Below are 27,991 nucleotides of genomic sequence, written 5' to 3' on the forward strand. Positions count from 1 at the left end.
ACAAAGAGGCAACATGGACATCGAGTGGAAACTGTACAAACTGTGAAGTGCAGATATGAGTCCCCTACGCAGGCTGCTAACAGTGCTGCGATGGTCCAGATAGGAAAAGTGAAACGTTTTTGTCCGTAATGGTGAAAATGTCATCCCAGACCCCCAAACTGCGTCCCGCCGTGTGACTACACGCGGTACGTCAAGTCCAGTCCTGATGGGCTTTGAGCTTTAAGTTTTGGGAGATATGGCTCGGGGGGAGGGGGTGCGGGGATGGAGGAAGTTGGGGGAGGCAGAGGACGGAGGAGGGAGAGGGTGGAGGATCAGTTGGAGGTGTCAGAGTGAACGCTTCCGGGTCCTTCTGTGGGTGAAGTCACTGACGAGGGGGTCGGAGCATCCTGCCAGCCACCGTTTGCCTGAGAGGAAAAGTAAAAGAGAGAAAGAGTTGAGGATTGAGGGGGGCTGAGTGGGTACAGTCTATTTCTTTCACATTCATTACTCAATGCAGCTGGGTCAAACACAGAGAGATACAACGAATGGAAGTCCCGAGGGCAAAGAAGTGTAAGAATGTGGCATGGAGCTATTCACCACAGTCGCACACAGCCTTAAGCCAAGTTGCCTCCTGGATTGGAGGAGAAGCTAACCTAGCTCAAATTACAGCTAATATTTCAGAATAAGACTGACATCAAAATATAATAAAATCATGTTTTCAACCGAGCAGAAATGGAGTGAATTACAGCCACTACCCCATCATACACCGCGCACTCAAATTCATATAATGAAGAAAACACACAGAAGGAACGTCGAGCCGTACGAGATTCTGTCTTGAAATAAACGCCTGTCACTGTCTTTTGAAATAATATGAATAATATATGTAAATTGTATGAAAAGACCTCTGAAACAAAACAAGTACAATCAGCGTCACGTGCACTAATTATGACGCTGACAGCAGGAATTAACATACAACAAGAGCTATGGAGGGCCTTTCCGCTAGCAGAGACGTGCCTGTTAAAGAGCATTTAGGATATTAATAGCAAATTTAAAGCCATCGGAAAAACTGGAAATGGTCCACGACAGCCTTTCATTTCAAAGCCTGTTATTTAGGGCGGCAGACAGTGGTGTGTAATCAAAAGTGGAAGGGGTCAGATTGTGGAATGTCTGACTTTGGTGGCGCTCTGCCTGTTTAAGAACGGTAATTACGGCTGTAATCATCCACAGCATGCATTATGTATCTGCTCAGTCATTATCCAGTCCTTGTATTTCAGATAAGATGTTTCCTTTAACTCTCTCATCATCTTCTAATATTTGGTAAACTGTTTTCTTGGATACAGGGTGTGTTTAATTAAGAATAAACATGTAACACAGAAATTAGCTGTTTCTGGTCTCCCACACACCTTTTTAGTTTTAAAAACAACAAAAAATACCTTTAAAATCTATGATTTTTAAAGCTATTCTGTGCTTTGAATTTTGGGACCTAACACAGGCCAGAAAAGGTTGAGAAACAATGATACCATATAGTGTAAAACATACAAGCTTAAAAACTTCAACAGAAAATACCACCATTTGGAAAAATATATATCAAACAAGTAAAAAACAGCCAGAATTCCTAACTTACTAGCCTTAGCTCCATAAATCACAGGCAAACAGCCTGGCAGACAGATATCCTGCTCTTACATTATGCATTGCGGGGCTTCTTCACAGGGTATAAAAAGTGAATAACACAGCATATTGTGGCAGTGTAAGATGTGGTAGAGCAAGCAGGCGTCCAAGGAGAACCGTATCTGTGGGGTCAAAGGACTGAGAAAGAACAGGGCCTGAATACGTTAGTGGCCTCTCAGGGTTAGCACAGCTGGCTGCGGGATGCGCTCGGAGCGGCCAGAAAGCCCATTTGAATACACATACATGTTTTTTTTTTATATGGGAGACATTTCATCTGATTATCATATGGCCACTGAGGCACGACGACGACAGCGGAGGAACCCAGCCGCGGCTGTGACCGTCCTCGTCCTCTCAGCGCGGCTCGCTGTCAGGGCCATTAGTGTGGCAGGAACATGATCTGAGCAATGCGCTTGGATTGCTGTCCCAAGTCCACACTCTGCTCTCCTTGTGTCTGTCTTATCGATTTTCCCCTTTACGACACGGCTTGTCGCTGTGAATTTCCCTACTGTTTGCAGCCGCCAGCAAGCGTCCCCCCCACCCCCACCCCCCCCCCACAACCCCCACTTCTATACCCGAACTCTGCTGCAAAATAAGACAAACACGAGGGGAACGCGCCCCTATGGCAGATGAGGAGTTGTTTCCGGCGGTGTGAGATTTTATTTTTAGCAGGACAGCAGCGTTGTCTCCTAGGTGGCTTTAATGGGAGCTTCTGGCCCCCGGGGGCCGCTAATCACGGGTCAGGTGGTCAGAGGGATTTGAAGTCCAGCGCAGGAGGTGTCACCTGTTTGTGCAGTTCGCTCCCGGCTGACGGTACGCGGCTGCAGGTGCTACGCCAGACCTGATCGAACATGACAGGCTCAGACGGCGGCTCCGCATGTGTGTGGCCGGCCCCACGCCTGCGTACGTCGGGGCCAGCGTGCTGCCCGTGGCGCGAACTATACAGAAGCAATCAACTAGGTGACCATGGAGCAGAGACAAGTCCTACTAAGTGGCATTCTGAGCCCTATGGCTTTGAAATAATTGGTTGGGAGAGAAAGGAAAAAAAAAAAGGATCCTTACATTGATGGCCTGCGGACTGTACATCTGGTTGGCTGTGAGTCCTTCACTGTATCCGCCTGTCTGACTGATAACATGGCGAAGGGTATCCACCTGAAACATTCAGAAACAACAAACAAAGCAAGGTCAGAGTCAACACAAGAGAAAAGGGAGGGATGACAAGACAACAAGAGACACAACAGGAGTACGCTGCTGCAAGTATATCCTTGGAGACAACAAGGTCCAATCAAACAAAAAGGATTTTTTTTTTGCTTTTTGCCAGTTGAAATAAAAAGTATTCACATGGTGAACACAAAGCAAATATTCTGCCCTTGAGACTGTGAGGAAGCTCTACAGTGGAGCCAGTATAAGCCTGTATAGTCCTTTTCACAACTGGCATTTTGAATTGTCATAGCAGGAAAAACACAGGTACAATTAATAACATATAATGATGGCTCTGTTCCATTTAGGTCCAAGTAAGCTAGTGGTTTTCAAACTGTTGCGTCGGCTCCCGCTGGGAGGACGTGGACGTACTGCAATGAGGGTGGGCAGTACGTTGTGGAAATGAAGTTGAATAAACCTGCTTCATGTGGGAACAACAAACAAACAAGGGGCCGGTTATGCTAGCAAGGCTTGCAATATTTGGGTTTGCGAGACATTTTTAGGTAGCAAAGCGAAATGAATAAAACAACAACTTGGGAGCGTTCACGCACTGTTCCAACATGGTTAGCACCATTGCTAGCCTTGCAGTCACACCATATTCAGTGAATGAATTACCTTGATTAATGTGTTAAATTTGTAGTGGTTGTTAATACGTTTAAACCAAATGCTAACAAACTGTGCACCTTCATAACTATCAGATTCGACTGAAGTAGAGTTAAGTTAAGAGTTATAATGTTAGTAGTTACACCTGTGTATGACAAGTCAAAACGTCTGCTGTTAGAAAGGTCATTTGGGGAAGTGAGGTGGGTCTGGCCCTGTATTATCTGCTGCGCTGCTCACGGCCCTACCTGTGACTGCACGTTGGCTCCCACCTGAGCCCCCTGGTACGAGTCCCCATTGAGAGACTGCACGTTCATGAACAAGTCCCCGGAGTTTGACATGTTAAAAGAGCCAGCAGAACCTGAGAGGAGAGAGGGAGCAGTCGAATCACAGAGAGACAGAGAGCAAGCAGGCCAAGCAAGTCGGCCGGTCCAGGCGGCAAGCCCGGAGGAGCACCATGCAGAGGTTAGCGAGCAGCCAGAGAGGCTCTGTTAGATGAGAGGAACGGAGCCAAGAGGAGACTAATGAACACGAGGACAGAGGAGATACAGCTGTGACCCGACACAAGACGTGTTTGTGTCAAGCATGTTTTTGTATATTCGTGCTTTTAAGAGGTAATTCATGGCTAAGCTACAACCAGGAAAAAAGAAGAATTGAAAAAGCAGCAAATGCCCTTTCTTGCTTTCTTACTTAAGGTCAGATTATCGATATAATTTCATTCAAGTTTCAGTTAAGTACAGAAGTGGGCTCAGGATATGTTTAGCCTAGCTTAGCACCAGCACTAGACGTAGGGGGAAACTGGGCCTAGCTCTGTAAAATGTGACAAAATGTATGGCACTTTTGAATTTATTTGGTGCCTACTTGGTACAACAGGATACAACATGTAAATAAATCAGTTTTGGAAAGGTTTAAGTGTATATGTTTTTAACTTTTTACTTGTTCTATGCTAGGCTAAACATGTTTCCCATCTTGACCTACTGGTACTTTCTCAAAATAATGGGCTGTGGCTTCAAAAGATATGGCTAGCATTATTCTATTCTTATTTTATTATTTTATTGTCAACCAATCTTATAAAAAGACCCAAAACGAATGATTTGGTAGAAAAGTGTAATTCACCGCACTTAGTGGACTCACTGCCATAGAAAGACAGCTAACCAGGCAGCTAAACTAAGAGGGCTACATCAACTGAAAGCTAGCTTCTGAGATAGAAGTTTAGTTATTGATTTTCCCTTATAAATGAAAAATATCCATTTTGATGAACTGACATTTTGGATATTCAGTTTGTTATTCCACATAATTAGATAAGACAGCAGCTAAATCAATTCATGATGGAGGAGGGGGGAAAAAACAGCTAAACTCCTGCTAAAGATAGCTAGCTTAGCAGATCTCAGTAGCTGCGATTACATTTTTTTGACTGAATTTCTTGTGATTTGGTCGTTAAGCATTCTTAAAATTCATTCTTCAATGTATTAAATTGAAAATGAATGTGTTATATTAATTTCGATCTAAATATTAACAGTTCTCGGACAGATAGCAAAACAAAACAAACACAGAAACCCTTGATTCCTGAAAGTTAATTTTCTTAAACAAACACTAGTTCTGGATAAGAAAGCTGAAGATTGTAGTATCTGCATTTCTTTAGCTATGGCAGTGAATTTTGGGGGTAAAATAATCCGCCTAAAAAGACCTAAAATGAAAGCAATACAACCTTTCTGTCTGTGTCACAGTTTGCCATCCATCCTGAAACTTCAAATCTTTTTTCTCTACTTTACTGCTTCTATAGTTACGGCTCTCTGCCTTTGTAGGGCAGTATGGCACAGAGGTATAAGATATACCAGGCAGTGCTTGTTAGTAGATTCAATGCATTGTTGGCTTTGTCTTTTTATGTGAGTTGGTGACAATAAGAAAGACGTATAGAATATCAGCAGGCCTATCCTTTGAATGTCAGTACAGCAGAACATGATGGATACAGAGTTAAATAGTCATACATGAAGAATGTGATTAATTGAGATGAAGACAAAAAGGACAGTAAGCATAGGGAGACTTGGCATGGGGCTCAGGTTGGCTAATCTCTGACACAGCTTTGCTCTAGAACGGTAGTTGTACTTGTTAAGGGGAAATGTTGAACCTGTTCAATATAATAATGGTGCATTACCAGGTGATAGGCATGTTCCTTGTACAAGAACTGCCTTTTTGTTAGTCCTAATTCTTTCATTCCTTACAAATCACCAGCACCAGCATTGAAATAGCCTCAGACCGATATACTGCAATAGTTGCTTAGTTATAGTAATGCACAGAGAGGAGGTACATGTCTAATAGCTGAGCAGAGCCAGGGACTTCCTGTCTCACCTGCAGAGTTTGGAGTTGAGGGTGAATTTGCTTGGCTTCCATGTGAGGATGCATTAGCCGCATTCACGGCAGTTCTCGCAGCGTACATGTTGGCTTCTTCTTGGAACTTACCAATGTTTTTCTTGTATCTGATTCTTTTATTCCCAAACCAGTTGGAAACCTGAGCAGACAAACAAGAGAATGTAGTTTAATTCTCATGACATCTCAACACACAGAGCCTCTCCACATTTGAGGGCAAGCATTCCGAGAAATCAGGGTAGTCTTTAGCTTGCATGGCCTTAATGGCACGTGTAACACTGCAGAGAGCCTCTGTCAGAGGTAGGGGCTACATAGACTGGTGCTGTGAATCTGCATTAGTGCCAGAATGGAATGATTGCCAATAACAGTCTCATTATGTCACCATGACTGCAGCTATCATCAGAACTCACGCAAGCACCAATCAGTCAACATCCGCTAACACCCATTACTGCTAATGGACTCCCAGATGAAGCCAGGGGGGTAATCCCAGCGCTAATGATAAACAACATTAAAATGAAAACCAAATCAATCCTGCAAAGTTTCCAATACACTGAGTAGGTAAACATTCTCCTTTATTATGGCCAAGAAACGGAAACTCTACAAATCATTCAGCCGCCGAGCAGCTTCCACAATCAGGCCCAGATGCATCCTCAAATCACTTGGTATAAATTAATGAAACCAATTGAGAAAACAATCCATTCCCAAATGATGGATTCAAAACACAAACTGCTGTTTACCTTGGCGTTGTCATTGCTTTCCTTATTATCAATTCTCACAGGATTGAAACAACTTGAGCGCTAGAATGCAAAGATGAAAAAAAAACAAGGTGCCTAAATATTTTGCTGTTTTTTGCTCGTCAGCAGCATTGGCACAAACATCTAAGGTGTCTTTAGATGTTTGGTAAATTACTGTAAGCTTTATAGTACATCATCATTGCACTGCACATGCCTCAAATGACAGCAGAGCTACATTTTCAGAGGCTAATGGTCCTGCTAATTACTTCCATGAAACTATTATTTTCACTATTTATCTTTTTTAGTAGTCAATTAATAGTTTTGTCCATTTTTTTCCATTTTACAATGATATGAAACAAAGAAAATCAAAGTGTAGTATGAATAGAATCAATTATCAAGAGAAGTTATTACATATATATCCATTGTATCCATTTTTGTGTCCCAGTACACAGAAGTACTTTTTTTGTGCGTTATAAGAAAACTTCCACTGTATGATAAGATAATATGACAGCACTCTTGTCTTTAGCTTGCGTTACATCAATAGATACAAACAGTCATTGGTCAAAAATAGCTTTGTTTGGTTGGAATCACAAGACAACAAACTTATGACACGGCATATTTATACTCCGAGTCCTTTGTTGTCTCAATGAAAGGTAGCGCTAAAAGATTAGAGGAGCTGTCTGTACACATGACAGTCACAAAACGTATTATTAGGTTACTTGCCAAGACGCTCGCAGCTTCAGATTAGAAATCGAGTTCGTCCCACTGTTCTATGTACAGTAGTTTTCCTACAGGTGGTGTGGTGTTGGGGTGGCACTGATCTGTGTTGTACCTGGGCAACTGTGATGGCACACTTCTTTGCCAGCTCTTCTTTAGCTTCCTCGCTGGGGTAGGGATTACTGAGGTGTGAGTAAAAATACTCATTCAGGATCTCTGTCGCCTGCTTGTTGAAGTTTCGTCTTTTCCGTCTGCAAGAAAGAGCATCAGAGGTTAAAGCATGTTTATGTTTATGTTGATCATAACAACACAGAGTGGATAGTGGATAGCATTGCAATATACTACCACGAGGAGTCACTAAAGTCAGAAATTCAGAAAAACTCATGGGGGCTTTAGTTTGATTGATCCACAAAGTTTGATTCATCAACATCTACATGGCCCGAGTTTGACCCTGCTCAACATTTGTTGTTTTGTTGCTGAAGAAGTGGTTGTTTTTTTTAACCAACATTCGAGATGTTAGCTTGATGGTGTCTTGGTCTTCAATTAATGTGGTCTCTTTAGGTCTCCCTGGTCTTGCTTTGGATGGACATTACTAAGCTGTTTTGCTTTGAGACACTTTGTCAGGACTCAAGAGAACAATTTTGCCCAGAACTGCTTCACTACAGCTTTATTTATGAGCGACTGAAAAAAAGAATTAGCCGAAACAAAAATAGCACAGAGGGCCATTGTAATCTACTCAAAATCCACTATTAGTTGTTGAAAAACTGAAACAATTCATAGTCTGTAAGTTAACATTTGAGACAGGTTTCATAGCAATATGTGCCAATTAGATGATCGCATATATAAAAAACTGAGTTATAAAAAAACAATACGAGGAATGAACTGAGTTTTTGATAAACAGTGAAAACAGTATCAAACCATAATACTTCATTCAGTACTGAATGAAATGTATCCGTATCAGCAAGTACTGAAAAGTCAAGTACGTGCGGTTTGCATCAAATGTCTGGTCAGATTTGTAATCTTTGTTCTTGATCAGATGGTTTTAAATTTAATAATAAACAATTTTGCTAATTTTAGAATGGATTTTAGGCAAAGTTCTTTTGGTACTTAAAGTACCTTGTGGCTACACAAAGAAGTCTGGCTTCTTTTGTTGAACAAAATTGTTTTTCTTTACGTTGTTTATATTCTTTAAACTTGCAATTTTTTAGGCCACTAGGGGGCAGTGCAACAATCTGTAAACACAACATTGACATCTGAACTAAACAAAATTAGCATTCATTTGAGCCGAAAGACGCTAAAAGGTTCCATACAGCTGAGGAAACTGTAGACTCAGGTTATAATTCTCTGTGGGTTTGTCACTACGAGCGACACCTTTCACATTATATATAGTCATTTGATCCATTGTTACTATAAACATGTTAATTAGAGCGGTTTTAAAGCATATCATATTGACATTAGTATCACTAATGGTTACTCCTAGTGTGTTATAGAAGAAATTTGAGTTCAAAGATACAGAATCACTGCGTCTCATAGTAAACACACGATAATCCAAGAAGAAAGTATCCCAGCATGAACATACCCTGTGAAAGCCCCCTGCACAACACCTTAAAGCAGACAGATATCATATGCTGATGCCCATGAGTTGACTGACCCTCTATCTCCTGCACCTATCAGGTCACGTCTGCATGTGCCACATCTAAAGGGGGCTTTGCATAAGCTGGAGGGGAACCCTGTAAAAATCTCTATGCATGCATCCACCGGTGAGGAGATTTGTGCTAAAATCTCTGTCCCGCACTCCAAAAGCCTGCTTGAGAATATGTAAATGTGCGCAGCATGGGCTCCAGCAGCCAGTAGATTAATCAGCGGAGCCGAGCATGGCAGTGCCTCTCAACCAGTGAAAGCTTCCCTCTTCCTCTCCCTTCCCCTTTCCCTCGCTGCTGCACCACCACCACAATAATTTGCAAGAGAATAGATAGGGAGCTTTGTAAGGGAGCGCATGCCTCATTTAAATGTTATGCCTCCAACTCAGACTTTGAGCGACATTTATCCTTGGAGAAATGTATGCAAATCCGAGGCACGCATCAAAAGGAACAAGCGATTACATTAAAAAAGGGAAACAGTTAGCGTCATGGAGCACGCAGGGAACTCTTATTGGCCAGTGTTGCTGGGTATGTTGGTCCAAATGGCATCCATAGATGCACACCAGCCCAGTGTGTGTGGTAAGTGGCAAAACAGCATGTGTTACAGCGTGTTTATAGCATGATAGGCCTCCTACATCAGCCATTCATATGGATATCAGGCTGCGAGGGAAGCACATGATGATTTGCACTGTTGTTAAACTGGGAGGTTATTTGCGGCACGGTGTGTGCACTCACGCACTGCGTACAAGGACACACACCTGGCATCGAGGAAGCGGGAGCGCAGGATCATCACGGCCTCGCAGGTGCTCTGTTTGAGCTGCATCTGGATGGAGCTGAACTTGCGGTGGATGATGTTCACCATGCGCTCGATCTCTTTGGGCGAAATGGGCCGTGTGCGTGACTGCTCCCGCAACAGGTTCATCACGTGGGTGGTGAACTCGTTACATGCCTGTAAGGAGGATATACACACACACACACACACACACATACACACACACAGAGGAATGAATAAAACAAAGCAGATACAAAAACGCTTCCCCTAAGGTCAACAAAACTGTGAACACGACTTTAATTTGTCAATGCGGCCTTGTCAAATTCACCATTGCAGGAACACGCACACTGACATACAGTATTTTAAAATTCACAGATGAAAGAAATCCAGAAAAAAAAAAAAAATCCAGCTGTTTGCTTAATGTAGTTCTGGGGCGAGCTTTCTCACAGAGCCGAGGGGGAATATGAGCGCTGATATATTTCATATTTCATATTTAACACAAGTGGTGATGGCAGTGTGTTGAGAGGAACCAATGACAGCTGTTCCCTTCTCAGGCACACACTTTCACAGCATAGCCACCCTGAGAGACGAACATGCCACGACGTTTCATTCATCCCCCCCCCCCCCCACTCCCACCCCCTTGTGTGACACCAGGCGTGAATCTGCCACGATATTACACTCCGGCTCTGTGTCTCTTACTGTCTCCTCTTCTTTATTTCTTCTCCTCCCGTCGATCCTCTCTCTGGATTTAGCCGTGTCAGGCTTTGTCTGTGTCTGTCTATCTGCGTGTTCATCTGTCTTACTCACATTCATCTGAGCGGGATGCTATTGTCATGGATGCATCGGTTATCAAGGCAATCAGAGGAAATCACACCCCCCCCCCACCCCCCCACCCCCAGCAAACTTTCAAGACTATACTTGGAATACACACAGACACACAACATACTGCATGTGCTGGACTATTCTGGGGTGAAAACACAAGCTAAAGGGAATTCTTACGGAGAGTGATATATATTGAGCAAACATTTGAGTCTACGGTTGCCACCTGATTCAAGGCTGATGTTCGCCTCAGTGAAGAATAAAGTATAAAAAAAGAGAGTGAAGAGTGAATGTGTGAAAGTGGGAAGATGGAGCAGCTCAGTAATGATATAAACAGTCTGTGGAATCCATGTTAACGCAGCCATTAATTGACTTTAAATATTGGCAAAACATTTGCCAAAATGTCACTGGAAATAGTGAAAGAACGACCATCACAATTCTCAAAACTTTCTGACTAATTGTTTCAGATCAGGCCGCAGATTTTAGACATCAAGTTTACTTTTAACTTTATGGTTTACATATCAAGGACACTTGTTGTTTTACGTATTGATGTATGTCTTGTTGTATCCTGTGAGACAAATGTCCACTACGGTTGGCAAATTAAGTTGAATTATTTGAATTGTAATTAGTAAGAGTGCCACTCTGCAATCCAGTTGCATTATGGAAAATGTAGGCTTCCAGTGTTCATGGGTAATGAGCTTAATGTAATGTTACTTCATTAAGTCCAAAACTAGATTGTTGGAGTACTCTTGTTGTTGTGGGGAGGAGGGCAATGTTGTGGTCTGAATGCTTTAATTGCAGAATCTCATAAAATATGTTGAGACAAACATCAGTAAGCAGTGTTACAGCTTCCTCTAGCACTTTTAACAAGCTTAACTTCAAAAATATAACCTCTCTGTAAAGCCCTTCTTTGGAAAAGCACTATATAAATGAGGATTACTATTACTATTAATATTATTATTACAGTTGTGAGATCTGAGTCAATAAATGAAACGTCTGGTGTTGATGTATCCAGTCAGGTCTGCTGCTCTCACCTGTTCATACTTCTCCAGCTCTGTGTGGTAGATCTGTCTGATCTGGGACAGCTTGGCCCTGTAGTCAGAGTGCTCTGCGGAGTTGTCCGCCCCGGCTCCCCCCGAGGCCGCCGCAGCAGCTGCCGCCGCCGCAGAGCCTCCGCCTTTCTCCGGGCCGGACACGCCCTCCGCCAGCAGCATGTTGTCCAGCCGCATGAGCTGCGGATCAGGGGGCTCCTCCTCCTGAGCGCCGCGGATACTCAGCACTGCAATGACAGGAGAAGGTCGGAGGTCAGCCTTAAAAGGTCACACCTACGGTGGCGTGATGCACTGTAACAAGCTGTCAGCTGCACGGCTGACACCGCTGAGCTGCACCCACACGTCCAGCAGCCCAGTGTGTGAGTGATGCAGTATGTTGTAGCAAAGAGACACACAGGCAGGAGTGTCAAGGAATAACTAGAGATGGCTAAATACATAAACAACACTACAGAGATTTGTTTATCCCGTGTTAAATGACATCTAAAGGGGGAAAAAATGTCAGTTTCCATAACTTCCTCCAGAAATGCAGCTCGACACCATTTTAGCAATGAATGTTAGCAACAAATTAGCTGTGTCTGTGTTGTGCGACTGCTTCGCTGCTACACCGGGCTGGGAGGCTGATTTAGACCATGATGACAATGAGTGGGAAGAAGTTTGAAGTTATGCAGGTAAAATTTTAACGCACGTTTTATTTTTGCCCACATGTAATAGCATTAGGCTCAGTACTTAACCCTTCTCCAGGTTTATATAATTGTCAATTGAATATCTTCGGATTTTGGACAAAACAAGACATTTGAAGACGTCATTTGGGGTTTTATGAAACTGTGATTTCTTCACTATTTTCTGACATTATTAAACACTCTGTAAAGCCCTTCTTTGGAAAAGCAAATGAGGATTACTATTATCATTATTTTATACACCAGGCAATTAACTGCTTAGTCGAGAAAATAAGCAGCAGATTAATTTATTATGAAAATAATAGCAACAACTGTCTAGTTTGAGTTACCTTCATCTTTTATTAAACATAAGTAAATAAGTAGATATTTGGGGATGACAAGGCAGACAAATGTTTATTTGTTCTTTCTCTCATCTCTCCCTTCTTAAAGCTCAATTTATCTTCTTTATCTCTTTTTTCCTTCTTTCCATCTCCTTTATTATTATTCATATTATTATTCATATTATTATTATTACTATAGTTACATTACTATTTTTATTATCTATTCTATATGGTACTCTTTTAGCTGCCAGGGTTGTTGTTGTTGGTTTAGGTGTAGTGTGTATGTGATCCTTGTGGACGAAGGAATAAGTAAAATAATAAAACAAAACTGCTTTGTGTATATTAAATACACACGTACATTTCATTAACATATGGCAGCTAATAAATGTGGAAAAATACAAAATGGACAGAGAAAGAGGGGATGGTTGTGAGCTGGGTTCACAGCTAAAACAGCGCAGTAACACAGTCTAATGACTAATATCAAGTGACCTGATGTGAACTGATGAAACAATCGTTATCGTTGTTTTATATAACATTACTTTAACATTCCAGTGGACATCTTTGCAGTTTGCAGTGTTGCACAGTACAAATCTTGAGATTCTTCAACAGTAATCCGGACGGATGCCTCTGCCTTCCACTAGAGGTCTCCCTTGCCATTCTTTAAAAGATTCAAGTCCCACCTTCCATTTTCTGAGGTGAAAGCACTCCCAGGCTCTGACTCTTCTTCCTCCATCCATTTCCATATAAAACACCTTCTCCTCTGTGGAGAGAGGAGCCAAATTGATCCCAACGTGGACATCGAAAGTGCATCGATGGCAGCCGGCGTTATCGTCACAGGGCCTCGGCCACGACGCTAACGCGAGCTCTGACTCGGGTGACTTTACGCCCTGCACGTGTCGATAGCCATTTAAAACGTTACCATTCGTCATTTGTCTCATTGTCATTGAATGAGAAGGGACAGGCAGGGAGCACTTCATTAATTCAGAGACAATGGGAGTGCTTGGTGCATTAACCCCAGACTGCTGTCCGGGTTGGTAGGCCTGAGCAGGGGGTCACTGGGATGAGAATGAGGCCTGCTGTACTAGCAAGAGGAAGAGGAGGGGGCTCCCTCTGTCAAAACCCCCCCCCAGCCTTTAAGTGGACTGGAAATGCAAATATGGCAACTGTTGGCGAGTGGAAGAGGTCAGGGGTTCAGGCCACAGGCTCAGCGGGAGGTAGATTGAGTGTGGGAGGAGTGTTGGAGGAGGAAGGGGGGGTGGGTCTCTTGGGACGGCAGGACTGTACAAACATCCTGTCTCATTACCCAGACTCCTTCATCACTCCTGTAATGTATGAAAGAGCTCGGAGGGGAAAATCTCGGATGGCTTCACACCCGCCTCAGCTCCGCACCGCCGCGACTGCAGCCGCGTTATGACCCGATCAAACCTGCTCCATCAGAAACTCTAGACCCGCCTGTCCGCTTTAGTTAACGTACATCAGCAGAGGCCCCCACCGCTCCTCGGCTCCTGAACACTCACCAGCACGGAGAGCCAGTGTTTCTCTATAGTTACCACCTCATAAATACCAGACTAAAGTGGGTGTTAAAATGAGAGCACACCACAATATCCCGTGGAGGAAAATGAGCTGCACTCTCTGGAAGTAATTTTCAGTACAAAAACAACTCATAGCAGTACATACTTAAAGAAGAAGAAAGCGAACTGACACAATAACTACATCCAGTATTCCTGGGTGGATTGATAATGAGTTACGAAATTCTGTAATGTGTTACAAAACGTCTCTTTTTCCAATTTTTCCAGTTTCTAAATTCGTCCTATGGCTTTGGACAACTCACCTGACCCTGCAACTTGAATACATAGAACAAAATACTGAGTAAAAGCACTATTCAAAAAGCACCAGCACACAAATGTAAGGGAGGAAGCTCTTCTTAGATGTTTCTACCGAAAAGAGGCCAGATGTCTTCCCGAACTCATAAAACGTCTAGACTGTCAAATGAAAATGGAACATAAAAATTCCCCGCGTCCACAGAAATGATTCAATTCACGTCTGCCAAGTTCCAGCTTAACATTCATGAAGTGTTTATTTTACTTGGCTTCAAGCACCTCCAACATCGGTCTTCTAAGAGTGGCTGTTGTGGAGAAGGTCATTTCTTAGGAGATCTCTTGGAAGGCAGAGAGAAAAAAAAAACACTCGTGGGCTGACTTTTGTATTTTTAGAAAGATGGAATACGAAAGGTTCCCGGACAAACGGAAAGCCAACGACTACTTTAACAGGGCTGGGGATTCAAAGCCGAGCGTTGTGCTCAAAATAAATAGGTAAACGTGTCTTAAACTGACAATTAACACACGCTCCGAAGTGATCCCCAGGCCTTGCTTGTTGACACGTGTATACCCTCGCTAATCAGCAGCACATCACATCCTCTGCTCGTACGCAGCCCAGATCCCGGCTCCATTCTTGCTGCTGATCCAGCTGTCTTGGAGAGCATCTGTCAGGAGGGACCCAGGAAGGAACAATGCATTACGCCATGTTGGCTGTGTACTGTCATCCCTCATTGACAGCACATTGTCACACTTACACAGTGTCCTCTGAGCTGGGAACAAGCTAAGTAGCTGCCGCCTATATTATCAGCTCTTCCTGCCGCCTCTTATCGTGCAATCTGATGGGAACCTGCTCCGATTGGGGTTAATGTGGATTCCTGCGAAAAAAAGGGTGCGATGGTGTTCTTTTTTAATTCAAGCAACTAATCAGTGTGACCCTTATAATGATGACAGTAACAATGTCTTGAGATGGGAGACCTGCAGCGTTCAGAGGTGTCGGAAGCGAATGATGATTTATTTATTCCACCCTGAACCTAAAGCACATAATTAAAACCATGGAGGGATTATCTCAAACAAATAAAATTAATAAAGAAAAGAAAGGGATAATGCGCCGCCATAAAATTGGCTTTGCTGTGGGTCATAATTACACGACTCAGTGAGGGCCACTTTATTGGCTAATGGCAGCCTAATTGATTCATCCTAATGTTTTTTCGAGCCTTGGGTCTGCTGGGCACTCCCTGTCCAATAGTGCTGGTGAACTTACTTAGCCACCCGCAGACAAACATTGAAGGTTCTCCCAGGGATAAAGAATTATCTGTGTGTGTGTCAGTCTGTGTGATTCTGACCCCCCCCCCCCCTCCTTCAGTGAACACACATTTTCTGTATGTCTCTAATGGATGCCATTTCCCTCTTGGAGGCGTTTCAAAGATGGCTTGTTGTCAGACGATGCCTTATTCCTCCCTGCTGTTGTTGACAAGCAATTCTCACAAGGAGGCATGCACTGGGATTTATTGCTTTGCTTTATTTTTGTGCGTTAATGCGAACAAAAACGCGGGATTCTTACATTGGCTCTGGTTTCTGATGAATTTACTAATAACATGCAGAACGCAGGATTTTGGTGCTAACATCTACATGTGTTTACTGTGTAAATGCATCTCTGCAATGGATGGACCGGGTCAGCATTCGCATGCACTGGTCCTTGGTTTTTACTGCTCTGTATACACACAGCAAGAGAAAATGTCACTGGCTCAGAAGACAAGAAAAGTAAACTGGAATGGAAGAACATGACATTTATTTAACCCCGCAGCATCTGGCCTTTTACAAATCAAATCGATATTTAATAAAAGCCCGAGGCAATTGGCTTTTGGAGAGGTGGATGTTTAACTGTCTGGTTGTTTATCTGTAAATATTTATTTCATTTCCACACAGCTGAGGGAAAAAAAAGCTTTTGGTCTTTTAGAATAAGCTCGAAATATCATGCTCGGAGATGATTTACGTCCCTATTTGGGGGAGAACAGCTTGCCTAAACCCCCTTCGCCCCTCCTCGTTGCTTGTTTTCAGCAAGCACATGTGTAACATTCTCTGTTCCCCATATATTAGTCATTCGAGAAGATTGGCTCACGGCCTCGTATGAAGATGAGTGTGGGTATTAAAATATTAATTGAACTACTAGAAACGGAGCTACATCATTTTCAGAGCAGCTCTCAGTTTGGGGTGAGTCTTAATTGAACAAAGACCAGAGAATAAACTCCGTCTTCTCTCTGAAGGGGAATGAACCGTGGCAAAACAACAGTGGGTTGGCGGCCCGGGGCTAGCATCACAACTAGCTTCTTTGGAGGAATGTCATCACTGGGGAAGGACACAGGTCCGTTACAGACTGTCACATCATCTCGCCATACATGACAGGGGTTCATAAATGTGAGAAATATTAAAATTGACAGCAAATACAAGCAAGATCCAGGTCTAAAAATACACTTTTGAGTCAGTGACAATATTTGGGAAAGTATCAAAAGCTTGTCAGGGGATTAAGATTTCTTCCAGGACACTGCTTGCATCTTCAAAATGATTCAGTTTTTTTTCATGGCACAACAATATCAGACTCAAAGAGTTACAGCACACCATGCTCTGCAGTCCAGATATCTTATCCTATCAGATTAACGGAAGCAAATAGCGAGCTGTCAAAAACTATTACCATATGTAATCCCCTTCTAGATTTCGGAGGCATGTCGACAGGGACTGTTGGCATGGCAGCCTGTCATGGCGATCGGGTGATTGGGGGAAAGCCTGATGTTTAATTAATGACGTTGGGCTGTTCTGTCACAGTTAGCGAGATGGACGGTCAAACATAAAGGCCTCTGACAGAGATTGGGTGCCTTGGTTCAAACTGGCGGACGCCTTTGGAGGCCCCTCCGTTCTCCACCCAGATGCTGAAATGTGATCCGCAGTGTTACATCACGGGTAACAGCAAAGGAAGAGGTGGCCAAAAGTGACACGCGATGCCAGTCAGGTGACAGCGTGTCCAGGGAGATCAACAACCGCCTGGCTTGACATTTCTAAGAGAGCTGTGATTAGAAAGGTGAGGGGCACAAGACTTTAAAGTCACAACCTGTGATGTTTTCATCACTTTTCTTCAGTTTTTTTTCTGTTCTGTTGCTGAGCAATATCAGCAAATAGTAATTCAGCTCATACACATTAAAATTTTTGCTGTGTCAGGTTGGTTTTTATTGAGAAAAAAGAGAAGAAGTAAGTTGTTGCATCAGCAGCAACCAACATAACGGCTAAAAAGAAAGACATTACGAGTACCCAATAGGTCAGTAACTTTTATTTGGAATTCAAAGTAATGTTCAAACATGGGAACATTTTTATATTCTATCTGTAATGCTCTGTTTGACGTCGAACTTTATAGTATACAGGCAAGGCTATTGTTGTTGTCTTTGCTAACGCAACAATGGTGAACATATATATATATATATATATATATATATATATATATATATATATATATACATATATCAATGAAATCAGCATATGATTAAAATGAATGTGTCTAATCTCAAATGTTTTCAATGATATTCAGCATGTGCCACAAAATAGAGCTGTGACGTAATCTTGCCGCGTATAATCAGCCCATCCTTAAAAACTTGACTTGAAAGCCAAATACTTTTGCATAATTAACCCTTTCTGGTCAGGCTGTGGTCGGCCTGTCTGCTTGAATTTACAGTGACAGCCCTGGCCCTATTTGTTTGCATTGGTGCTTCAGTGGGCACACTTCATTGTGGCTTCAGCAGTTAATAAATCACAGTAGAAGCCCCCTCTCTCGACACCAGCCTGTGCTACGGTGGTCCTGTCACAAGGCAGGCACCAGCGCTGAAGCGACAGCTACATGCTAATTCAACATCGGCATAATTCATTATACAGTCGCAAGTGTACTGGAATGGAAAGAGAACCAACATATACCAGGAGGAAGACGACAGGCATCAAACTGTTAAATCCTGCTCCCCTTAAGTCCCCTCTGTTTGCCTTTGTAAAGACTCAAGCCTTTAAACTCCTGCCAGCAATATAAAATTATACCTCACTTATAAGCTATGCACAAAAAGAGCTTTGGGGTGTGCAAAGAATAAAAATAATTTTACTGCTTTTACTTTCAAAGCGACGACACAAAGTCATGTAATTCATTTTAAGGGAAAAAGGTTAACAGGCGATATCAAAGAGGTTAATGGACAATGAAGACAATTAAGAAGCAACTGAGCTCTTTAACAGTGTTGTTAAAAAGAAATCTGCCTTTTTATATGAAATATGGTAATCTATACAGCCACTTCCTGTAAGGCACACAAAAGCCAATGTGAAAAGACATATCAAAACGTAGAATGGGAGCCACTGCACTAAAGGGGAAATTAACAAAAAGATAAAGAGTCAATTAAACTGATAAGGCCGTGTGCTCTTCAGAGGGTGAAAACCAAGGGGAGTGGAGCTGACAGCCTTCACATTAAAGCGCTGTGCTGCCTTCTCATCCTCTATGTGGCCCCTCTGCTTTGTAACCACCAGTTCAGAGGAGAAAGAAGCATGAGAGGCCTTGTTAAGAAATACTGATCACGCACACACACACACGCTGTCGTCTGCAGATACCACTAATGAAGGTAATTAGAATTAGGTCTGCCAGGGCCTTAGGGCCACTATTAACGACGCAGTCTTCGGCACAGTGGACAAACACTTCCTATTGGAAATTACATGAAAAATGTTTTTCTTACGTAATCATTCACTCTTGTAAAAACTGCCTTATGTCAGATATTTTTGTTAAACTGCATGTGATGAAATGCAGAAATACGCAGGACAATGGAGTAAAACCAGTTCATCCCTCAGTGAAGTCGGACTGGGTTCATTCCACTGTGCAACTTCTCAGCCCACATAAAGGATGGGTAGCAGTTAAAGAGCATCCAGACAAGTGTCCTGCCTGTCCCACATGAGATAGCGAGCGTCCGGCAGCATGCACCAGACCGGGGCCCATCCATGGCCTCGGGCAGTGTGTTGACTGGGCCTGCCATGTCATTAACAGTCGCCTTGATCTGCTCTACCTTATTAAAGCCATTCCTTCAGGAGAGCAGACGAGCATGTCAGTGTGAAACCAGGCCAAGGAGGGAAGGTGACCACACTGCCACCCTCAGCTTGTGCAGGGGCAGGGGTGGGGGGGGGGGGGGTGGAGGGGGTGTAGGAGCACAGTGCAGCGGCTTTGTTGTCAGCCTCACCCAGGACCCCCTGATGTCCCTGTGATTCCCTTGTCAGTCTGTGTTAATGGAACTCACAGTGGTTATGCTCCTTCACATTCTTATCTCCCGTAGCAGGACAGTCGCACAACCCAGCAGTGTCTGTTCAGCCTCGGCTGACCAGGAGACAACTGCTGTGTTGAATATTGACAATGTCTCTCCTGTCAGCAAGAAATATGTTCAGGATGACTCCTATTTAGGAATGCTGAAACAATCTACACATACCTTCAGCACAAACTGGCCTTGCACTATTTGACCAGTATTAACTGATGCAGAGAATTATTAGAGGTTAACTTCCTTTGACTGGTGTGCTCATGAGTAAAAAAGCTACAGCAAAAGCCCACAGAAACACCCGATTGGGAAGCCTGGCGGCTTCCAGCTCTGTCCCATTCCATCTATCTGACTACACACACTTGTGTGGCATTTTTCACAGAGCGCAGCTCTCCTACTGCCAACCAGTTTATGTAAAAGTGATTAACAGTAATTAATCCTTAATCACCATGATTAGCCAAGTCGCAGTAAATTAAGCCACATCTGGAGCAGCTGAGGGCTCGTGAGTGGCAGCAGGCACGCTGGCTGTGAATGCCACTGTTTACCGAGGTCTACCTGAAACATCTGAAAACAAACAGCACAAGGCTCATCTCAACTGCTTTGTGCTGTTCAGTGGCATGTAAACTTAGATAGTAACCCTTAAAATCTGAACATAAAATAAAATTCATACAGTCATAAACATTCTTGATAATTCTTCTTATTATGGAACTATTCAAACTACAGATTAGGGTTGGGCCATATGACAGTATACACCATGCAGAGATTTGGCGATACCGTTTCCAACACGGGAGCTAGGTAACATGATTTGGGCAGCGGGACAGCTTACCAAGTTCTCACGTGACACGAGAGCGACAGTTGGTGGCGGTAATGCACCTCTAAGCTGCTTTGCCAACCACCACAGAAGAAGAACATGGAGGAGGAGAGTGAAACTGTATTTGACACTTTGAGAAATCTGATAACAATATGTCAATCAATATTCATTTTTTACATAAACACATAAGGATGCTCTCTGCTGACCTCAAAAATGACCTCAAACATATCTTTTATTGTCATTCATCGGACTACGATACCAATTTATCTGTAATAAGCTAATATCAGACAATCGCCAATTCACCAATCGGCTCTAAAACATCCAAATGAAACCAAATATGGCATCCTGCAACCTATAAATATTAGTGCATCTACAAACAGTGTTTTCCATCCTGTTATCTTTCCTGCAAAATCAGCATGACCTTGTTTACCTGAAAGCTATTTTGAACTCATTAAAACCTGCTACAACAACATCAGTATTTCCTTGTTGTAAATGTGGTCATTTTGAACTGAGCTTGTGCTTCCAACAAATAGGAGAATATGACTTAAGCAGAAAGCATCATGGTAGTAACTGTTAGTAAGAGTTAATTTCTATTTATTTTAATCAATTAACATACTCGGAAAATACTGAGTGCTGAGTGCTGAGTGCTGATGTCTCTACTCCCTCTATGTGTTTAAGTATAATAATAAATTGTTGCTGTATGACAATCTCACAATAAAAAATGTAGTATCTTAATGATAAGATGAGGTCTATGAATAAATGAGTGATTTCTGAACACTTTTATACTTTCATGCATACATTTGAGGGAAATCTGCGGTGACCAAAACAGCCTTCCAAGAAACCTAGAAACTGACCTTCAACATCTACAGTAAACAGACACCAGAGCAGATTCCCCATGCTCACAAGGACACACACACACACACACAGGCCCAGCGCCCTGTGTGTACCCGCGCTGCATTGTTGATTGGCTGAGTTGCCTGAAGATGTCTCGTGTGTAGCAGCAGCAGCAGCAGCAGCAGCCGCCTCTCTGTAGCTTTTTCCTGCCAGATAAATGATGCAGGAGGACTGGTTGTGTGCCGGGAAACTGGTTCCATCGCAGCGGGTGTGCTGTTCCTCTTAGCCCAATGTTTCTCTTGTGCCCCCCTGGAGAGTTTTCTCCCCGCGCCCCAGTCTCTCCCTGTTACACAGCTCCAGATTAATTACACACTTTAATGAGCTGAATTATTAATGGGGCTCTTACTTGGCAGTTTAAGGAAATGCAGAGGAGAAGACGGCGTTGAGCATCGGGAATCGGGGGCTCTCATTAAAACATCACACGGCGCCTTTTGGGAGCAGTGTTATTTAGCCGGAGAAATAATAGGATTTGGTATTTTACATTATCAGGATCGGTGAGGCTGCTTGAGTGTGAATCCACAGCGAGAGATAGAGAGAAGAGCCCTGCAGAGGCTCATGCACAACATTATGTCATTATGATTGCAGGCCCGAGGAAAATGAAAGGCCATCTAATGCAGCCGCTAGAAAAGGTTTCCTTTCTGATTGTTCAGCACAGATGGGAGCAATATTATCTGAAATGAGGTGGACTAAAGCAGGAGTGGAATGAATGAAAAGAAAGGCAATTTCTAGGTGAATATGTCTCATTCCCTTCTCCCTTTTTTTATCTTGCACAACTGTAACACTTAACGGCGGCGAGGATGTCCATCAAAAATCAGAAAATGTGGGAAATTGTCATTATGAAAGCGGTGAAAAAGCTGCAGGAAAATTAGATTATTCACATAACATCGCGCTGGCTGATAAGAGGATATCCCACAGCGAAGAGACAGGAAATGAAACCAGGAAGCAAGTTCCAGAGTTGTTCCTGCGAGTCTAAATTTATATTTCTGCCGGAGCAAAATTCAATCTCCTCGCCATGTCTATGTCTGACGAGTGTGTACATACCTGTGTGATGTATTCAATAAGAAGGTTACGACGTTGGGAGCAAGTCCAACGCTCTGAACTGAACACACTGTTAAAAGCTCACATATATGATCTGACAGTGTTGTAAAAGAACAGGAGGGTGATTTGTTCTCTGAGTGCACTTTAAAGTGTCGGCGAACAGAACTATCTCTCTCTCTTTATTTTTTTTTTTTTTTGACAAAGCGTCTTTATCAAGAAAGCTGCTCATATTTTCCCGACATGATGATTGTGTTTATCAGACAGGCCTCGCTGTGATGGCTGCATGTCTTGAGAGCACCAAGCGGCTTTCACGCTCGCTCGTGGAATCCACAGTGGGGATCCCAGGGGATCTCTCTCTCTCTGTTTGTGTACAAGCTGCCGCCACTGCTGACTGTTCCTGGTGTTTGGGAGGAAACAATAACAGCCTCATTGCACAGTCAGATTATATTACAGTGCGACGCTCTGCACGGAATAGGACTCTGAATGGATTTTGGCTATATTTGGGAAGACACTCCAGGAAAACTGATGACATAGCGCCTGACAAATTAGATTGAAATCTGACTGATGACTTGGCCCCTGCATCTCGGTGATACAGCGCATTAACACAAGTCACTGATTAGTAATCACCGTGAAAAGCAATCAGATGACCTGGAATGGCCTAGGCGGCTGTGGATGGGACAGTGTCTTTGTGCAGCCCCAGCAGCTCCAGACACAAAGCCCCGGGGACACCGCTACCGCGGCACAGCTAAACACCCCCCCTGTAGCCGGGACGAAAGCCACACAAGTTCCAGCTCAGGATTTAAGAAAAAGTGGCTCATTACGAGGGTCCTATTTGGGTCAGGGAGCAGATGCAAATGTAGGTCAGAAGGAACCCCTGTTGTCAATCCAGAAAGAAGGGAGGAAAGGGCGGAGTAACGGAGGAGGATGGAGAGAGTGTGTCTCCCCCCGGTGAAAGATCGTCCCTGCTGCTCTCCACAGCCCATCCCCGAGGACAGAGGGTATCAAATGATATGCAGAGGAGGGGAGTGGCGCTAAGCTTCAATGAGGAAACTTAATTAGACTCATGCTTGTGGGGTTAATTTGAGCGAACTGACGCGAGTGAGAAAGGCATTAAGATTTGTTCTGTAGCGGGACGGCTCCGACGCCAAGCTCTTTCTTTCCAGTCTCGTGTCACCAGACCATATATCACCGCCCGCACCAATAAAGCTGCTTCCCATCCAGCCCGTCCTGCATGTTTTGCAGTGGGATGATGAGGCTGGTCTGACCTACATGTCGCACGACCTCCAGAGAGTCCAGCATCCAACTCCTCCACCAGCCTGAGAGGGGAGTAAACTGCACACGTTAAGTCACCTTGAAGCAAGACGCGCTGTCACGTTTCCACGCTTGAATTCCTTTAAGATGGGGTTTGGGGTTTCTTTTTTAAGAGCTGAAATGTTGAAGCACATCATCTTTTCTTACTCTTGCACTTTTGGCCAATTCCAGCTCCTCTCTGAAAATCTCAGCAGCAGCAGCAGCAGCAGCTCCTCCAACTCTGTAGCACTTAATTTCACCTCACACTGAGCTTAGATGCAACGCTAACCGCCTAGAGGTTGACACTTGTCTGAATAATGTTATGCTAATGCTCTAGTCTACCTGTATTTACCCCTAAGTGCAGCGAGCAATCTGTTGATTGCGAGAAAGCAATTTTCCTGAAAGAGGGGGAGAGCGGGCCGCCGAGAAAGACTGAATGAGAGGGTAACAAGAGATCTTCTTTAAGCTGCGGCAAAAAGCAATTTACAGGGGACGACAATTTTCTCCGGCTGTGAAAGGAGCGCTCTCTCTAATTGTGCCTACGCAGAGCCATCAAGACGGGGGATGCAGAAAATAGCAGAGCAGGCTCGCACGTATCCCAGAGCGACTTAGAGGTGTACACAAGAAAACAGCCATAAAATCGTCCTTTTATTTAGTCAGGAATCTTTGATAATAAACTGAGACGCCCATTCAAACAGAAGAGCTAACACAAACACAGTAGCAGCTTGGGTACATTGTGTTTTCCAGCTAATTACCTTTAGGTTTCTACATTCTATATAACCAAACGCGATGACATGTATAAGAGAGAATGGCCTCCGTCTCCTCGCTGTTGTTTCTTTTCTCATGCACAGGCACAATGCAACTCCAAATGCTATAATGATGAATGAGGACATTGTCCTTTTAATTTGTTCGCTGGTCCTTGTGTTGCCCAAGAAGGCAGATGTGGAAATTAATTGCTCTTTCTGACAAGGAGTAAGGCTGGTTTGTGTAAATGTGTGTGTGTGTGTGTGTGTGTCTCTATGTGGGGGTGTGACAAGGCTTCTAAAAATAAAGCGGCAGAACCAGTGTGTGTGTGTGTGTGTGTGTGTGTGTGTGTGTGTGTGTGTGTGTGGTGCCAGATTGGGCTCAGTGCTGTGCTCGTCTCGCTCTGGCTCGACTTCTATCTGCCCGTGTGATAAAGCTGCTAACAGGCCTTTATCGGGGAGCAAGGGGAAATATGCTCCTGCCAGATTAGGCCCCAGACTCTGCCAAGGTTATAAACAGCCTGTTATCTGTGTCCCAAACAGAGTAATCCACGCTCTATCAGCACCCAAACATATGGGCCACACAGAGCAGAGATAGCCTCTGATGGACACTCGGTTTTAATTGCGATGAGAGCCAGCGGAGCATCGCTGGGAGTGGGGGGGGGAAAGGGACATTAAAAAGGTCTGTTATTGTGGACATGTCCCAGCCCCGGTGTAGCTGGCCAACATTCACAAAGACCAACCTCGACCTTTCTGCAATGCTGCACCTGCTCCTTCCTGTGCGCCCGGGCGATAGCATGGACGAGCAGGGCAGCGCCAACGATGCATTTCCAGAAATCTATTAAATCCCTGCTGGATATTTGTTTCCCACTCAAATTAATATTTTCCCTTTTCATCCGATGTCATTTGGTGTCTTTGTGCGTTTCGCCGGCATGCTTAATTAGATCTTGGCAGCAGTAAGTATGCATTAATTTGATTAGGCGCTGATGGGCTATTTTCAGTTCTCAACACAACACACAGGCCATTCTTCAGCGGATGCTTCACAAAACACCAGTTCTTCAGACGCACTCTGTCTCCCTAATCGATAACAAACTTAAACTTGCCCGGACGCGGCTTTAGTAAACAAGAGCCACTCAGACGCACTGTCTTTCAGCACGAGACACACATTCAAACACACACTCGGTGAAGGTCTGAGTGAAGTGAGGACAGCAGACAGAGATGATGGAGGGTGGACTGAGTCTTTCAGCCAGGCAGGAACTGTGTAGTGCCTGCGTTGAAAAGACTGCCATAAACATGAACAGTCCTATTTATATTTGAGCGTTACAGCGTTACACCTCACCCCCTCTTTGTTCAAACTAGTTTTAATGGACGTTGACTTCAACATCTTTAAGGCGCCATTCATTGAGTTTTTTGGCCACTTGGGGGCAGTGGAACAAGTTGTGACCATAACTTTGTCCATATGGCGAATGTGTTAGCTAACAGTTACGTATTTACACCTCTACCAGACAAAGAGCAACATTAGCATTCGTTTAGACTCGTGTTTGCGTCCAGCTGAGGAACGTAAGTCCAATATTCACTCTCCTTTTAGCTCGGTTTTTGGTCTCCACCAACTCCTGATAAAAATATCTGACTCTTTAGCTGCTAAATGCTCCACTATGTTCACCAGCTTTGTGAGTGAACCACAACAGCATAGTTGTGGGTTGTAAAAAAGCAAAACAACAAGCTAAAAGATACTAAAATGCTTTGCAGAAAACTGCAGTCTCGGGTGATAATTCTCTGTGGGCTCTTCACTAGTGACTGCTTATACGTTACACGTAGTCTTTTGAGCCAGTGTAATAAAATACTGATACTGACACTGATACAGCTTTAAGGCTTTGACTAAACAGGAGGCAATGGTGGCTTTTGTCAAATGCATGAGCAAGGATGTTAGGTGTTCTCTTATATCATTCCACTATTTCTGTTTTTTTGGATATTATTTTCGTAGTTTAGGCCATCATGCTCATCAGTAATAACACATTGTGAGCTGAGATGTGGGAACGTGGTGACATCGTCCAACTGGGAAAGGTACAAGCAGCCAGACAATCGGAAAGGTTAGCCAAACTTATCTGGGAGAGAAAACAATGTACTGTTTTACCTTTGACCTTCTGTGCTTGCCATAGTTGTAGCAATCTTTTGTGCAATGATTAATTACTACTGATATTTTGGATGTGCTCACTCCCAGTTGTACGTTGTAAGTAAAGTGAACGGGTACACTGTTGGCATGTTTAAAGTGTGTCTGGTCGTTTATGTCGTTTTTCTACATTCCTAGTTCAGTTAGTCTTGATAGTAAACTGAATATCTTTTTGGTTTTGGACTGTTTGTTGGACAAAACAAGCAACTGCAAGATGTCACCTTGGGCTTTAGGAAACTGTGATAGGTATTTTTTGACACGTTATCATCAATTGATTCATTGAGAAATGAATCAGCACTTTATTCGAGAAGTAGCCCAAGTGTTATCATAACGAATAGAAATGATACACAAAACTATCCTTTAATTTTACTCCTTTCAATAATTCTTGTATTTCATCACAGTGTAAGAAAGCGATACTGTACATTCACAACATTCAGCTCTTCCTCTTTGAGGCACGAGCCGTAACCAGCGGCAGCTCCGGCGTTAATGAGGATTGAGGTAAATCAGGGAGAGATTTAGACCCTCTACTACTCTCTGTCTCCTCATATAAGCAGCAGGCTGCTCTTTCTGTTGGCAGAGCTGTGATCTGAATACCTCTGCCTTCATAAAAGATTCAGGCCTTATTGACTTCCTACTTTGGTTTCCCCCGCAGAGCCTACCTCCCCAGCTCCCTTTAAATTCTGCTCTCGTGGCTGAGGATGCGCACCTGCCTCGGGGAAAAAAAGTCTCTCCGACTTAAGACAGGGCTTTTATAGCCTTCCCTGAACCGCGTCCAGAACATATCATTGTCTGTGCCGGAAATGTACACCTCATCTCAGTGCATTATCAGGAGATGACCCTGAAAATAAAGAAAAACAATCCTGTGTATCTGAAAAACTGAAATAATAAACATTAAGGAGCCAGTTCTGAACCGCTGTATTGTTAAATTTACGTATCACTCAGCTGTTACTGTCTTACAGGGTCAGTCAGGGATTATTGGCATTATAAAATGCCACATCACATCTGTTATGCTAAATATTGATATATCATGTTCCTTTTATTTCAGCATCTGTTACCTGCTCTTTACTGCACATCATTACCGACTGACTGCGGCATTAAAACCACACAGGCTGAGCTCATCTGTCTCTCTATACAATATTTCAAACACAACCTACACAAAAGGGCGCAAAGTCTAATAAATTCCTCATTTTATATACTGCCCCCAGATTTCTAAGTCCTGTCCAATAAAGTTTTAAATGCCACGAAGGACCTATATATATATATATATATATATATATATATATATTATAAACCAGAACCAAGAAAACCATACAGTGCTCTGTGACTTATCTTTTTATCCAATAAAGTTTTATATCTTTGAATCAACTATAAAATGGT

General features: G+C 43.3%; 1 protein-coding gene across 1 annotated transcript in view; it reads right to left on the reverse strand.

The window, feature by feature from the left end:
* Positions 1 to 265: 265 nt before the first annotated feature.
* Positions 266 to 27,991, reverse strand: part of LOC139287410 (pre-B-cell leukemia transcription factor 1) — a 53,031-nt gene continuing 25,305 nt past the window's right edge. The window contains exons 4-10 of the mRNA XM_070908428.1: positions 11,528 to 11,772; positions 9,661 to 9,851; positions 7,378 to 7,513; positions 5,794 to 5,953; positions 3,693 to 3,805; positions 2,707 to 2,796; positions 266 to 404 (exon numbers count right to left, since the gene is read on the reverse strand). Of these exons, the coding sequence (XP_070764529.1) occupies positions 312 to 404; positions 2,707 to 2,796; positions 3,693 to 3,805; positions 5,794 to 5,953; positions 7,378 to 7,513; positions 9,661 to 9,851; positions 11,528 to 11,772 (1,028 nt within the window). The 3' untranslated portion in view covers positions 266 to 311. The remainder of the gene's footprint in view (positions 405 to 2,706; positions 2,797 to 3,692; positions 3,806 to 5,793; positions 5,954 to 7,377; positions 7,514 to 9,660; positions 9,852 to 11,527; positions 11,773 to 27,991) is intronic.

The sequence above is a fragment of the Enoplosus armatus genome, chromosome 7, assembly GCF_043641665.1.
Source record: "Enoplosus armatus isolate fEnoArm2 chromosome 7, fEnoArm2.hap1, whole genome shotgun sequence".
Lineage (NCBI taxonomy): Eukaryota > Metazoa > Chordata > Actinopteri > Centrarchiformes > Enoplosidae > Enoplosus > Enoplosus armatus.